Source organism: Trifolium pratense, linkage group LG2 (genome assembly GCF_020283565.1).
Source record: "Trifolium pratense cultivar HEN17-A07 linkage group LG2, ARS_RC_1.1, whole genome shotgun sequence".
Classification (NCBI taxonomy): domain Eukaryota; kingdom Viridiplantae; phylum Streptophyta; class Magnoliopsida; order Fabales; family Fabaceae; genus Trifolium; species Trifolium pratense.
Genome location: NC_060060.1, coordinates 18,206,458 through 18,221,868, shown reverse-complemented (window position 1 = coordinate 18,221,868; position 15,411 = coordinate 18,206,458). Strand labels below are relative to the sequence as shown.

The 15,411-nt window shown below is 34.6% G+C and overlaps 3 protein-coding genes across 4 annotated transcripts; 2 read left to right on the top strand and 1 right to left on the bottom strand.

The window, feature by feature from the left end:
- The first annotated feature begins 842 nt into the window (after positions 1–842).
- On the top strand, positions 843–3,756 carry LOC123903773. 2 transcript variants are annotated; one of them, XM_045953375.1, is made up of 7 exons: positions 844–952; positions 1,042–1,075; positions 1,643–1,818; positions 1,948–2,067; positions 2,201–2,309; positions 2,825–2,976; positions 3,110–3,756. In XM_045953375.1, exons 3-7 carry the CDS (start codon positions 1,696–1,698, stop codon positions 3,371–3,373), a joined length of 768 nt encoding a protein of 255 aa, XP_045809331.1. In that variant the 5' UTR covers positions 844–952; positions 1,042–1,075; positions 1,643–1,695; the 3' UTR covers positions 3,374–3,756. The 2 variants fall into 2 exon arrangements, with proteins under 2 accessions (XP_045809332.1, XP_045809331.1); XM_045953376.1 differs by lacking the exon at positions 1,948–2,067 and having other exon boundaries at positions 843–952.
- Positions 3,757–5,847: 2,091 nt separating this feature from the next.
- LOC123904304 lies at positions 5,848–8,115 on the bottom strand. The gene is made up of 3 exons (XM_045953986.1): positions 8,060–8,115; positions 7,501–7,877; positions 5,848–7,422 (listed from the first exon to the last, which is right to left on the bottom strand). Exons 1-3 carry the CDS (start codon positions 8,113–8,115, stop codon positions 6,272–6,274), a joined length of 1,584 nt encoding a protein of 527 aa, XP_045809942.1. The 3' UTR covers positions 5,848–6,271.
- Positions 8,116–8,657: 542 nt separating this feature from the next.
- LOC123904302 lies at positions 8,658–10,399 on the top strand. The gene is made up of 3 exons (XM_045953985.1): positions 8,658–8,713; positions 8,896–9,272; positions 9,351–10,399. The coding sequence occupies exons 1-3, from the start codon at positions 8,658–8,660 to the stop codon at positions 10,397–10,399; spliced, it is 1,482 nt and encodes a 493-aa protein (XP_045809941.1).
- The last annotated feature ends 5,012 nt before the right edge of the window (positions 10,400–15,411 follow it).

Below are 15,411 nucleotides of genomic sequence, written 5' to 3'. Positions count from 1 at the left end.
AGAATTTTCTACCAAAGAACTGCGTGTAGCTTTGATTTCCCCATTGCACCCGGGGATACGTAGGAGCAAGAGACCACTCTTGTCAAGCACACTAATAAAAAAATCTTTTTTCCCTTTATTTAAAATAAAACTTTTTATTTTCAATTCACATTCAATAATAATGGAAGCAAACATAAAACTAACACCTAATTAAGTGTTAAACTAATTAACGGTTTCCGTTGGATACAACGGATGCGAGGGGTGCAAATACCTTCCCCTCGCATAACCGACTCCCGAACCCGGAAATGGTTGCGAAGACCATCTTTCCATTCTTCCAAGGTTTTATCGATATTTTCCTTTTCCTTCGGGAATAAATAAAGTTCGGTGGCGACTTTACTGTCTAGCGAGCGCATTTCCGCCCGCGCATTTTTCGAGGCGCTTCACTGTTAAAGTTCATCTTACGACAACTTGCGATTTGCTTTGCACCAGTTCTCTTACTTTCAACTGCATTGATGGAGGAAAAAAAACGTTAGTAGTTCAGAAAACAAAATATGACAATATCAAACAAAAAATAAAGAATTAAAATGTTACAAATAAATAAGACAAAAGACTTCTAATTGAGCTACCATGATATACTTTCTTCTACTAAAAAAAACTCTAGCTTTATACAGTAATAATTAGTTAGAAATTATCACTTCAATGTAAAAATCATTAATACATTGTTCATCACGATACTTAGCGGCATGATATCATACCTTTTTTACAAGGAAAATCTTTGCCTTACACAAAAAAAAGACATGTTTTTCTAGGGGGTGCGGAAAGTACAACTCTATGAAATATTAGCATGGGCCAATATATAGAGCTCGCAGGACGAATTGGGCCGGGTAACAAACCCTTATATATAACACTTGTCCCTGTTTTTGTTCAAGCTCTATAGGGTCGGTTGACGATATTCACAGATTGTGTTTTCAGAGTTTGTTTTCTTTTTCTTCTTCCTTTTTTACATCACATCCTCGTTCTTCACCGTTCTCAATCTTTATGAATTTGCATGTTTATTTTCAGGTCCTTTCTGCGTTATATTCTTGCTTTGCTCAAGGTATTTTCCTTCTTTTTCAATTCTAGTTAACAATTCAATGAAATTTTATGTGATTAGGGTTGAATTAGGGCTTTTTTAAGGTAATTTTGTGAAATTGAGTGTCGTATGATTGTGGTAATTTTTAATTATTTCCTTTTCAATTCTAGTTCATATAATAATATGTTCAGTGTTGGTTGGAAATATTCAAATCTGTGATTTGTGATCTGTATGCATCTAGTTGAAAGTTCAATAAAGTTTTGTGTGATTAGGGTTTTAAACCTTTTTTTTTTTTTTATAACTAAATCTTGTTAAATTGAGTGCCTTGTGATGTAGTAATTTTAATTTTTGTTCATTATTCAATATGTTCAGTGTTGGTTGGAAATATTCAAATCTGTTTGGTGTGTTTCTGCTTGTGCATGCTTCCTGTTTTCTTTCAGCCAGACAATGAACAATAAATTATCTGTGATTTGCTATCTATATGCATTTAGGGTTTTAAATCTTTCTGTCCTATTTTGTCTTCTATTTAGTTTCTGCCTGTTTGATTATGCTATTTGTCTTATTTGATTAAAACATTAAATAAATAAACAGGACGTCACAAAAATAAAGTTTGTACGAAGTTTGATTAAAAAAAAAAAGGTCGTATGAGGCCTGCCATGGACCACCCACGGAATAAAGGACGTAAGAAAGCGCCTATCGGCAGCGTGAAGAGGCCCGTCACGGGTAAAGTCGTGTTGAGGCCTGCCTGGGACAACTTATGGGATGAGGCACGTTTTTCTGGAAATCTTGACAGTGTTTATGGAGCCTTTAGCAATGTTTTTGATAAAAGTTTCACTAACGGTATCTTTTGTGCATATTTGAATTCTTCAATTTAATATCAATCTGTATACCATCAGGAGCATGAGAACAAATTGATTGAGGTGGCCATTAAGCAGACACTGGAAGAACGTGAGGCAACGCGGCCCTTCACGGGTGAAGGCGTGAAGAGGCCTGCCAGGGACAACTTATGGGATGAGGCACGTATTTCTGGAAATCTTGACAGTGTTTATTGAACCTTTAGCAATGTTTTTGATAATAGTTTCACTAATTTAGTTTCTTTTGTGCATATTTGAATACTTTAATTTAATATCAATCTGTATATACCATCAGGAGTATAAATGGATGAAGGAGGCCATTAAGCTGGCACTGGAAGAACGTGAGGCAATTAGAAAGCGTCTGAAAAAATGTATGGATGAGGAGGCTGAAATGCATAGAACTGGTAAGAGAAATAAATTGAGTTTGAGATTAAGAATGGAAGAAAATGTAACTAAGACTATTTACTATAGTACTTTCATTAAGAGTTTGGAATATTGTGTGGGTTATGCTATGTTTGCTAGAGAATAGTACTTTCATTAAGCGTCTAGTAGTGGCATCTTTCTGGGCTGGTTGGTGACTGCTCCGGTAGTCTGGAATCTGTGGGGTGTCTTTCCGATCTAGGATTAGGAGGTGGATTTTGATTAGGTGGTATTTGTTTAGGGTTTTTTTCTTTGGGTGTTCTGCATATATACGGCACCTATGTTATGTAGTTCTTTTTTTACCGGTCTCAGTTCGTCTTGTGCAGAGACTGGTTAATAATAAATTTTGCCGTTTCAAAAAAAAAAAATTGTACTGTCTTTGTGGTGTAGAAAGACGACCAATTTCTGCATGTTTGTTTTTTGTTGTTAAGTTTTAGTATTATAAACTATATTTTGATTTGCAACCCAATTAATCTTTTTTTTTTTTGTGTACTTGTAGGTATAATAACTGGGGGTCGCTTCCCAGGTGATATCGTGACGAGGCCTCCCATGGACCACCCACGGCATAAGGGGGGACGTAAGAAACCGTCTATTTGCCACTCGAAGAGGCTCATCGTCATTTTGTGGCTTACCTGGAACAACTGGGATGAGGCACGTTTTTCTGGAAATCTTGACAGTGTTTATGGAGCTTTTAGCAATGTTTTTGATAAAAGTTTCACTAATTTAGTTTCTTTTGTGCATATTTGAATTCTTTAATTTAATATCAATTTGTATATACCATCAGGAGCATGAGATAAAATGGATTAAGGAGGCCATTAAGCAGGCACAGGAAGAACGTGAAAAAAAGAGAGAGAAACGGAGAAAGTATGAGGAGAAGAGGGCTGAAAGAAAGATACATGGTGAAGAGAAAGAAATCGAGTTGATGGAGGAGGGCTTTAAGCAGACACTAGACCTTGAAGCTCTTTCATTAGCTAAGCTGATTAAATTGAGTAAAAGAGTTAGCAAATCCAAATTGTGCGGTGGAGAGAGAGAGACAGAGAAAGTATGAGGACAGGGCTGAAAGAAAGAAAGAAAGAAAAAAATGAGTTTGAGATTGAGATTGGAAGAAAATGTAATTAAGAAAGTGAGTTTGAGATTGAGATTTGTGGTGTAGAAAGACAACCAATTTCTGCGTGCATGTTATTGTTAAGTTTTAGTATTATTATAAACTATATTGTTAACTAGAACACATTTTTTCAGCTGAAGCATAACTTTAATGTGTTCTAATTTTCACGCACTTTGCAATATAAAAAGATAGAGTCTAGTCGAGTCAAACTATGAAATGAGACAAAAAATTGTACTGTCTTTGTGGTGTAGAAATACAACCAATTTCTGCATGTTTGTTATTGTTAAGTTTCAGTATTATAAACTATATTTTGATTTGCATCCCAATTAATCTTATTTTGGAGTACTTGTAGCTATACTAACTATGGTGTTATCTAGCTAATTTCTTTCAGTAGTAGCTAATGAATATAAATAGCTGGTTATGCCTAGTTCTTGGTCTTTGGATATACTCTAAACAGTGAACCTTACCATCAACTTCTGCCACATCATTTCTTAAAATAAACTTTTTTTTTACTCAAAAACAACGTTATTCATTTAATTCAATAATCGATAGAGCTCTTCAAAACTACAATACGAACGAACTTTTGAGAAATTTGGTAGATCACTTAACCACTAACCACTAGGCTATAACCAATTTTGTTAATAACTAGTTTTGATCCCGTGCCCGCACGGTTACACCAATTTTTTGTCATGCCTTTCTGTTTATTGGACTTCAAAAAAAATCTGATTTTTTTAATAATAAAAATCAGTATTTTGTTTTAAAATAAAAAAATTAGTTTTAAAAATTACTCATTTTTTAAATAATAAAAAATCATTTTAGAATAATCCAAAAAACAATTTATTTATAAAAATAATAATACGTAGCAATTGGTTTTAGAACCAATAGTGATGAATAATTGGTTTTTTTATTATAAACCGGTTTTGAACCAATTTTAAACTAACTGAACTAATTTCATAAAATAAATTTGTTTTAAATGGAAGTGAATTTAGTTTGGTTTATGTTCATGACCTTGCACATCCCTAGAAGAAAGAACAAACCTCGTTTTTAGATATTCCATCAGACCATAAAGGACAAAGTGACGATGTATTAATCCTTCATAAAAATTGACGAATCTTACACCCAAGAAAGAAAAAAATTGTTGGAATTGGCTTGAAATTATGTTCAGAAAAAAACAGGTTTTGAATCTTCCTCCTGCGCCAAGAGGCTCTTGCGCTAGACGCAAATGAAGCAGGAGTAGTTTTAGCTGCTGCCTCCTACGCGAGCCTATTTATAGGCAGCGCGTCTTTCTGACTTTTGATGTTCTTTATTGCTTCCGTTGTTTAATCTGTTGATTTGTTATCATCGCCGTTCTTACTTATTTGCTTGTTTAACCGTATTTGCTTCACAATAAAAGTGATGATTCATGATCTCTTATGAATTATATGCAAGTCTAAAACTATTTGACAAAGGAAAGCTTTGCAAGAAAAAAGTGATCGTCCATCTTATCTTAGCATAACTACGCTTGGTAAAAAGATGAAATAAACACTATCAAATGACAACGAAACAAGCAGCGATCACATGTGACAGGTTCATATGCAACAATAAGTTCAATCAATTGCTCAATTCGTTATTGTTTTCTAGTCTCAACAAATGCTTACTCTATATTTTAAAGGTTCATAGGTGAAAGTGGACAAAAGCTTTTGATTCAATAATAAAAATAAGCAATGGATTCTTCCATATTGTTTGTTACCTATTGGCCAAACTGTAGCCAAATATCACTTATTGCAGAAATTAAAAAACTTTTATTTTAGCATATTTAATCATGAAATCTCAAAGTAAAGGGTGTCTGCAAAACATGCTCAAGTTTAAGAAATCATCTTCATTATTAAAGAGAAGTCCACCCATACAAGTTGTAAGATTTTTCCTAAGCTATTTCGAGGGGCTTATGGACATAAGCTAAAAATCGCTCATAGATATGTCCTAAATTATTTCCATAAGTTCTCTCAAACATTTAAGACAGATATATATGACATAATCCTATATAACCCTTAATTTGTACTCTCTAAAATGGTTTCAAAGTCATTTAAATTATCCAGAGATAGAAACAGCCTGAAAAGAGAACATGTGCCTAACTACTTAATTATGAAGCACCAACACTTTATATTGAAGACATGTATGTTGTCTGACTCCGACACATGATTACATTCAAACGATTTCTATTTACTCCCTCGCCGGTGAGTCACCTATTTGGTCCCTCACGCTAGCATTCACCTAGTTAAAGGATGTTATCAATAGTAGCACATCCCAGAATACCAGAACAAAGCTCCTCTATTTATTATTATTATTATGAAAGAAAAGTTGAATACTATTTATTTGAAATAACCGACAAAAAGAGAGAAGAAAAATGTTAAGATAAAGATAGAACTAATTTAGAGAGACTTTAGGAAATAAATGAGGGAGTCACAAAACCGTTTACAACAATAATAGCTATGAAAATGGGTATTTCAAACCCATTCAAAGATCCTGCAACTGTTTCTATATTCTTCATAAAAAAACTGTTTCTATATTCAACTTTGCAGCAACAAAAAAAAACCATTCAAAGATCAATTCCACTCCCTTAAAAAACTTTTTCCTTGGGATCTTTTTGGTGGCGATTAATCAATCAATCACAGTATTGGGACCCGTAAGACAAAACATATGAAGCACTATATTGAACTGGAACAATATAGTACCAATATAAATGTCAAAGGTAACATATGACTATTCTATTGTTTCACTGAATAAAACTCTACCAGTTAAGGAAATTAATACGGCACAACTAGTTTCTGATACTAGGGGCCAGCAATGCAGCACCCATGGCTTCTACAGGGTTATATCTCCTTCATTAACCAAGAATAATGCCAGCAAATTCTCAGAAAATCCACCTACACGCACCACTCCATTCTGAGTGGCTGGTATCGGGCCGATCCTCGAGTCTTCCAGATTCCAAAAAACTAGCTGAGGCACAGCGTACCCTGCCTCTCCATACTTCCTAGTGATTTCTTGGTAATCAGTCTCCCAAGAGTTTGCAGACGCTTCATCAAACTCCATGTCACTCAATACAAAGATCCTTTTAATCATCCGATCCTCCTTAAGATTCTCTTCGATAGCCACATCCAATATGCAATCAAACACCCTCTGGAAATCAATGTTAACCCCCCGTTCCATATCCTTCACAAAATTTGTCTTGGACCTCAGATCATCCCCCTCAATTACATGAAGGTCAGGCTCGGCACTGAAATTAATAACCTTCCCTTTCCAAGGTTTGTCACTCAATTCAGACACCAACAATCCAAATGCCACAGACACATCATTGGTCCCACCACACACAGCAAGACAGTTCTTCATTTTTCCTTTCACAACAAAATCATCAACTATTCTATCCCACTGCCACGTACCATCTTCCCTTTCCAAAGACTGTATAACCTTATGGGGAAGCATACCTTTCAAAGACCCTATAGCAGTCTGCCCCATCTTCTCTAATTTTCTTTTTCTTCTTTTTGAAAGACCCATCCACTCAAAACTTAAAAAGTTGAATTCTCCTTGGACATCCGAGCAGTATAAACCAGCGTGTTGTTTCTCTTTCAACTTCATGTTCCTCATCCGTTTTCTTATCTTTCTGGTGAGATCAATGTTAGACACTCGAAAATAATTCTTCTTTAGAACCTTCAGTAAGCTATCGGTGAATAATCCTCCAGATTGGTTTTGGTCTTCAAAAAAGGTTTCCGCGGATAGTTGGAAATTCTGGCATGCCGAAAGATGAATGGCATTTGGGATATCAGAAGTTTTCCTTAACGAACTTAGATATCTCATCCTTGGTTCTTCACCTCGGACCCTTATCACTGAATGTTTTGTACTAGTCCCGATCTGCTCATGTACTCCTTCAACCAACCCGCCACATTTGCAACAATCAGTTACAATATAAAACAAACAGCCCTCGGGTACACTCTCCGATAATTGTCTCATTACTCCATCTGAAATAAATATATACAAAAAAAATTAGAAATAATCTTATATATATATATATACAAGATTATGAATGAAATATCTACCTCTTATGTCACCCTTGTTAGTACGTAAGAACTCAATATTTCCCGAATTATTGTTATACTGTTTTGTTGAAGTCGAGCCACCGTGTCCCGCAAAGTAATATACAAGAATGTCTCCTCTTCGTGCTTTCCTAAACATATCCATGATTGCTGTTACTACATCTGAACAAGTGACACATCTATACTTTCTGTTTTTCAATTTCGCATCCACAAAAAGTTTTATATTTCTTTTCTTAGCTTGATAATATCTCAGCAGTCCTTTTCTGAACTTATAAGCATCATTAACAGCGCCCTGAAGAGATCTAACACCGTCGTTACTATAGTAGTTGAGTCCAACAATAACTGCATTTATAGGAACCCCATGCCTCCTCGGACGAGGCCTGTTTCAAACAAATAACATTTCATATTTAATAAAATGATTTTAGAAGGAAAAAAACAACTAAAAATGGTAAAATTTCTAGCTACATCACTAAAAGCTTTTCCGATCATAGCAACATGTTTACCATTTCTAGCTACAATTTTTGTCCATAGAAAGAAAAGGACTTTAGCAAACAGAACAAACTTTTGCAATTTTGTCCAAATTCCAGAAGAATGATTGAAACTTGAAAGTAAAAGCATTATATCACCAGTTCAACAAACATATAGCTTAAAAGCAAAATTTAGAACAAATATAATCTAACTAGATATTTTTCCTACACAAAAGACACACACACAGTGAGGAGAGAGGCAAAATACTATACACACAGACAACACAATTCAACAATTTTGTCCAAATTTCAGAAAAATGGTTTGAAAGTAAAAGCAGTATAGCACATTAGCTCCAGAGCAATAGAACATTGGCACATTTTCTCGATTTGATTTATAGTTAACAAATGGCACAAACTATTTATACATAGTTTGTGCCATTTGTTAACTATAAATCAAATCGAGAAAATGTGCCAATGTTCTATTGCTCTGGAGCTAATGTGCTATACTGCTTTTACTTTCAAACCATTTTTCTGAAATTTGGACAAAATTGTTGAATTGTGTTGTCTGTGTGTATAGTATTTTGCCTCTCTCCTCACTGTGTGTGTGTCTTTTGTGTAGGAAAAATATCTAGTTAGATTATATTTGTTCTAAATTTTGCTTTTAAGCTATATGTTTGTTGAACTGGTGATATAATGCTTTTACTTTCAAGTTTCAATCATTCTTCTGGAATTTGGACAAAATTGCAAAAGTTTGTTCTGTTTGCTAAAGTCCTTTTCTTTCTATGGACAAAAATTGTAGCTAGAAATGGTAAACATGTTGCTATGATCGGAAAAGCTTTTAGTGATGTAGCTAGAAATTTTACCATTTTTAGTTGTTTTTTTCCTTCTAAAATCATTTTATTAAATATGAAATGTTATTTGTTTGAAACAGGCCTCGTCCGAGGAGGCATGGGGTTCCTATAAATGCAGTTATTGTTGGACTCAACTACTATAGTAACGACGGTGTTAGATCTCTTCAGGGCGCTGTTAATGATGCTTATAAGTTCAGAAAAGGACTGCTGAGATATTATCAAGCTAAGAAAAGAAATATAAAACTTTTTGTGGATGCGAAATTGAAAAACAGAAAGTATAGATGTGTCACTTGTTCAGATGTAGTAACAGCAATCATGGATATGTTTAGGAAAGCACGAAGAGGAGACATTCTTGTATATTACTTTGCGGGACACGGTGGCTCGACTTCAACAAAACAGTATAACAATAATTCGGGAAATATTGAGTTCTTACGTACTAACAAGGGTGACATAAGAGGTAGATATTTCATTCATAATCTTGTATATATATATATATAAGATTATTTCTAATTTTTTTTGTATATATTTATTTCAGATGGAGTAATGAGACAATTATCGGAGAGTGTACCCGAGGGCTGTTTGTTTTATATTGTAACTGATTGTTGCAAATGTGGCGGGTTGGTTGAAGGAGTACATGAGCAGATCGGGACTAGTACAAAACATTCAGTGATAAGGGTCCGAGGTGAAGAACCAAGGATGAGATATCTAAGTTCGTTAAGGAAAACTTCTGATATCCCAAATGCCATTCATCTTTCGGCATGCCAGAATTTCCAACTATCCGCGGAAACCTTTTTTGAAGACCAAAACCAATCTGGAGGATTATTCACCGATAGCTTACTGAAGGTTCTAAAGAAGAATTATTTTCGAGTGTCTAACATTGATCTCACCAGAAAGATAAGAAAACGGATGAGGAACATGAAGTTGAAAGAGAAACAACACGCTGGTTTATACTGCTCGGATGTCCAAGGAGAATTCAACTTTTTAAGTTTTGAGTGGATGGGTCTTTCAAAAAGAAGAAAAAGAAAATTAGAGAAGATGGGGCAGACTGCTATAGGGTCTTTGAAAGGTATGCTTCCCCATAAGGTTATACAGTCTTTGGAAAGGGAAGATGGTACGTGGCAGTGGGATAGAATAGTTGATGATTTTGTTGTGAAAGGAAAAATGAAGAACTGTCTTGCTGTGTGTGGTGGGACCAATGATGTGTCTGTGGCATTTGGATTGTTGGTGTCTGAATTGAGTGACAAACCTTGGAAAGGGAAGGTTATTAATTTCAGTGCCGAGCCTGACCTTCATGTAATTGAGGGGGATGATCTGAGGTCCAAGACAAATTTTGTGAAGGATATGGAACGGGGGGTTAACATTGATTTCCAGAGGGTGTTTGATTGCATATTGGATGTGGCTATCGAAGAGAATCTTAAGGAGGATCGGATGATTAAAAGGATCTTTGTATTGAGTGACATGGAGTTTGATGAAGCGTCTGCAAACTCTTGGGAGACTGATTACCAAGAAATCACTAGGAAGTATGGAGAGGCAGGGTACGCTGTGCCTCAGCTAGTTTGTCCCCCTGCTTTGGTGTCTAATTAACTAAATTGTCAAATTCTTTTCTTAGTTTCTTACTACTCATAGCTACTTATAATTATTTGCATTTTCCCTATTCTAGATACACACACATGTAGTGAGCAGAGATTTGAGAAATAGAAACACTACACATACTGAAGAACACACTTTAGCAATTATCTACATTTGCATTGTAATAGAAAATACGGAAACAACTAAAAAGTAAAAACATGGCACAAATTATGTAGAAACGGTACAAATTATCCAACAAAATGAAGGACCTCGCTGATACATAGAAACAAATTGTCCCAAAGCTGAACAAATTTTCATCAACACAACATATAATTGGCACACCAAACAACTTTTTAATTAGGTAAATCAAATCCACATTATTATTTATTATTAAGATAAGAAAAACTTGACAAGTGCAGCAACCTAAATCGTTGAAGCATTTTATCAAACAGAAATTGATGTTAACTTGTTCTACCATGGTTGAAGCATTTTCAACAACAACAACAACATACAAAAAATAAAACACTTCAATTCAACCCCCAAAATAAAAGAAAGAACGCAAGATTTTAAAGAAAGAACGCAAGATTTTAGAACAATGAGATTACCTTCGGGGAAGCCAGCCGCAAAGAAGACGATTGCAGAGAACAGCTATCGACAGAAAACTGAATCAAGGATATGATTGCAGGTGGTGAGTGTTACTGAAAAATGAAAAATGTAGTAGCGAAAGCCTAGAATAGAAAACCTTACCCAAGATCAAACCTAGAACTTAGAGATGGGAGTGTTGATCTAATCTCTAGAACGCCTGCTTCACGTTCGATTCCTTTCTTCTCCGGATGAAGGAGGCGACGCCGTGAACAGCGAAATTGAGAATGATGAGCCAGCCCCTTTTGAACGTGTTAAATCCCGCTCCCGTTTCCGTTCGTCTGTGCTTCTAATTCTATTCTTGTATATTTCATTACTCTTCTTTCTTTCTTACTTTTTTCAAAATAAAAAATTATTAGTAGTAAACAAAAGTTGAGTGAAAAAGGTCAAAACTCAAAACTCTTTTTTTCTTATTTCAAAATAAAAAATACTAAGAAAAACTTTTTTTTAAACAAAAGTCAAGTATAATATCTAATTGCATATATACACTTAATTTGCTCCAATATACGCTTAAAGTTACTGCATATATGCACTTAAAGAATTAGAGAATTTGATATACACATATATATATATATATATATATATATATATATATATATATATATATATATATATATATATATATATATCCAAAATATGAATTTTTTAAGTGTAACTTTAAAAATTAGAATTTTTTAGAATTTTTAAATTTTTTTAGAATATATAATTTTTAAAATTGTATATAACTTTTAATATATATATATATATATATATATATATATATATATATATATATATATATCTATATATATATATATATACTCTAAATTAATAACTATAAAAAAAATTAGAATTTTATTTTATAATTTTTAGAAATATTAGAATCACTTTAATTTTTAGAATTTTTTTTTAAATTTTATTTTAAAAAAATATTTGCCACGTCGAAATTTAAAAAAATAAAATAATTGTCATGTGTACGTGCCACGTCATCAGATTTGCACAGTCAGTTTTCCAATTGTACGCCCAGGGGGTAAACGATAGAATCTTAACTATGTAGGGGGTGATTAAAAAAGAAAACTATGCAGAGGGTAAATCAAAATTAGCTAACTATGCAGGGGGTAAATAGCTATTTACCCTAATAATAACTATTTATAGATAACGAACACTTTACTTTTTAGATTCATTGTAAAATGGTGAACATTAATTTTGCAATGAATCTAAAAGGTGAACATTTTCTTATATATAAAACTAGAAGGAATATATATTTAAGAATTTTTCTCAAATGAATAAATCTACCTGCCAATTTCTAATGAACCTTAATTTTTATTCATCTAATGTGGCAGACTCTCGAGCATCAATGCAGATGTCGCAAACTTTTATATATCATGATTACGATGATGATAATGCTTATGTTTTGATGATAATGCTATCTGACTGTCAGTCTGGCAAGTGGAACAAAACTGATTTAAAAATGTTTGCCCCTAAAACTATTAAGGTTTTGATGATAACAAAGTATTAATAAACAATTGGATGGACTAAAACTTTAATTTGAGTGTGCAGATATTAGCTTCAGATAAGCTCTGAGTGAACTTCAGAAGTTATATTTTCAGAACTTTACAAGCACTCAGAAGATGTTGAACCTCAGAAGTTACAATCTTCAGATGATGAAGTCGTCAGAACTCCTTAAGGTCTTAGCCTTATCAAACTCTGATGATCGTCTTGAAATCTGTGAAGATTCTCTCTTGCAAGTCAACTCTTCTACAAATGAAGAAAAGGACCTTTCAAGCTTGATCAGAACAGCTACTCACATTTTGTCTGTCCACTATTGAGAACGTGGGATAGCAGACTTGTTAGCTAAATAAGGAAAGTCTTCTCTGTACATGGTCAAAGTATCTGAAACTCTTACTCAGTTTTGGAAACAACCAAACTATGTCAAGACAAGTTGCTTGAAGACAAAAGGTTATCTACTTCAACGGTCATTTCTGCAACGACTCTTTTCTAGCTGTTTATATATATACTAGAAGGTTCAGTTATAAAAAACAACAAGAGAAATTATCAAGGATCGTATACACGCTGAACAAACTCTGAACTTCTATATACAAGCTCTGAACATCTGATCTAGTGTTTTTGCACTTGTAATTCAAATACTCTGTACTCATTGTATTTGCTCTCTTAGGTTCTCCTAAGGATCAGTTGTATACTTTCATTCACGTTACTATTTTCATACCTGAAGAAGTCTCTTGCTTGTGTGCTTGAGCATAGTTAAGAAGTCTCTTGCTTGTGTGCTTGAGCATCTGTAATCTTGTGTGATTATAGTGAAATCCCTTGGAAGTGCAAGGGGACTGGACTACTCTCGTTTTGTGAGAGGAACCAGTATAAACTGCTTGTGTGCTCTTTCTCTCTCTCTCTTGTTATTACTTGTGTTATTTATCCGCTGCTAACTTAGTTAAGTTAAGAACTTCGAAAAAGTTTTAACTTAGCTAAAACATAATTCAACCCCCCCTTCTTGTGTTTTCACACCTTCAATTGGTATCAGAGCACTGGTCTGTTATTTTCACCTAACAGTGAGACAGTAAAGATCTTGTGAGAACACTATGTCTGGAGGAGACGATAGTAGTACTAGAACTGGTAAGGCTAGAACTGGTGAGGCCAGTGGTGCTGGTGGTGGTCCTAGAAATGCCTTTGGTTATGACTACTTAAGCAATGAATCACATGAACATAGTGGCTATAGAAAAGCTCCTATATTCAATGGTGATGCATCATTATTTGAGTGGTGGAAAGAAAGACTGTATAGTAATATCACTGCCATTGATAATGAGTTGTGGGATTTGGTTGAGTTGGGAGTGACTTTCGAAAACTTAAATGAACATGGAAGATTGCCCATTGTGGAAAGAAGGTTACTCACACCAACTAACTTAAAGATCTACAACAAGCATCATAGAGCAAAAGACATTGTTATTGGTGCTATAAGACATGAAGATTATCTAAGAATAGAAAACAAGTCTTCTGCTAAATCTATCTTTGATTCTATGTGTGCTACCTATGATGGTAATGAGAAGGTTCAAGAGGCTAAGGCCAGTCTCTTAATAAGGCAATATGAACTGTTCACTATGCAACAAGATGAAAGCATTGAGACGATGTTTACAAGGTTTCAAATCCTTGTATCTGGGCTTAAAGTTCTTAAGAGGAGTTATTCCACCTATGACCATGTTCAGAAGATTCTGAGAAGTCTTCCTATTGCGTGGAGACCTAAGGTCACTGCAATAGAAGAAGCTCAAAATCTCAAGACTCTGAGTCTTGAGGCTCTGATAAGCAATCTCAGAAGCCATGAGATGGTTCTGAATGCTGATTCAGAAGCTAAGAAGAAGTCCAAGTCTGTGGCCTTACAGTCAACTAGGACTCCTTCTAAAGCTCTTAAGACTCAGCTTCTTGACATTGAAGAGGAATCTTCTGCAGATGGTCAAGAGGAGGAAATGGATGAAGATGAGTTTGCTTTATTCACCAAGTTTCAGCAATGGAACAGACTCAACAAAAGAAACTTCAAAGGAAACAGTTCTAGAAACTTTGTCAGCAAGAAGGTTGATCAGAAGAACTGCTTCAACTGTAAGAAGTCAGGACACTTTATTGCTGACTGTCCAGAAATGTCTGCTAAAGATAAAAGCAAAAGATACAGCTCAAAGAAGCAACAATTTAAGAGTAAATTGAAGAAGAGTCTGATGGCTACTTTTGAAGAGCTATCATCTGAGGAAGAAGTTGAGGAAGAGGAAGAGGCAAATCTGGCTCTAATGGCTTCAACTGACTCAGATGCAGACACAGAGGATGAATCAGAATCAGATTCAGAAGAAACAGATGAGGTATTTTCTGACTGTTCTAAATCTCAACTCATAACTGCACTTAACAAGGTCATTGAGAAACATTTCAGAGTGTTAAGTAAACAAAAAGTTTTACAAGAAAAGCTTAACACTCTGACTGAACAGACAGAACACTTTCAAGGTCTATATCAAGAAACTCTGAATAGAGTGAATGACTTTGAAAAGGGTTGTGCTGTGTGTCACAAACCTATTGATGAGCAGGAAATAGCTCTTCAACAGTTTGTGCATCTCAACCTTGGGAAGAGCAAAGCTGCTAATAGAATTTATAATGTTTTGAGACATAGAGGAGAAGGAATTGGCTATGAATATGGTAGAACATATTCAAAGCTGAATACCTTTGTCAAAAAGGTTGGAAAATCATTGGTTTATTATGTTGCTCCATCAAGTGAAGAGGGAAAGAATCCTGGTATCTTTGAAAATGAGGATGATGATCTGAGAGATTTGGAAGCTGATAGCTCAGAGGAACCAAGTTCTTCAGGATCTGGAAAGAAAAGCTCAGAAGATAGAAGTTATTCAGAACTTGAGAACATTAGT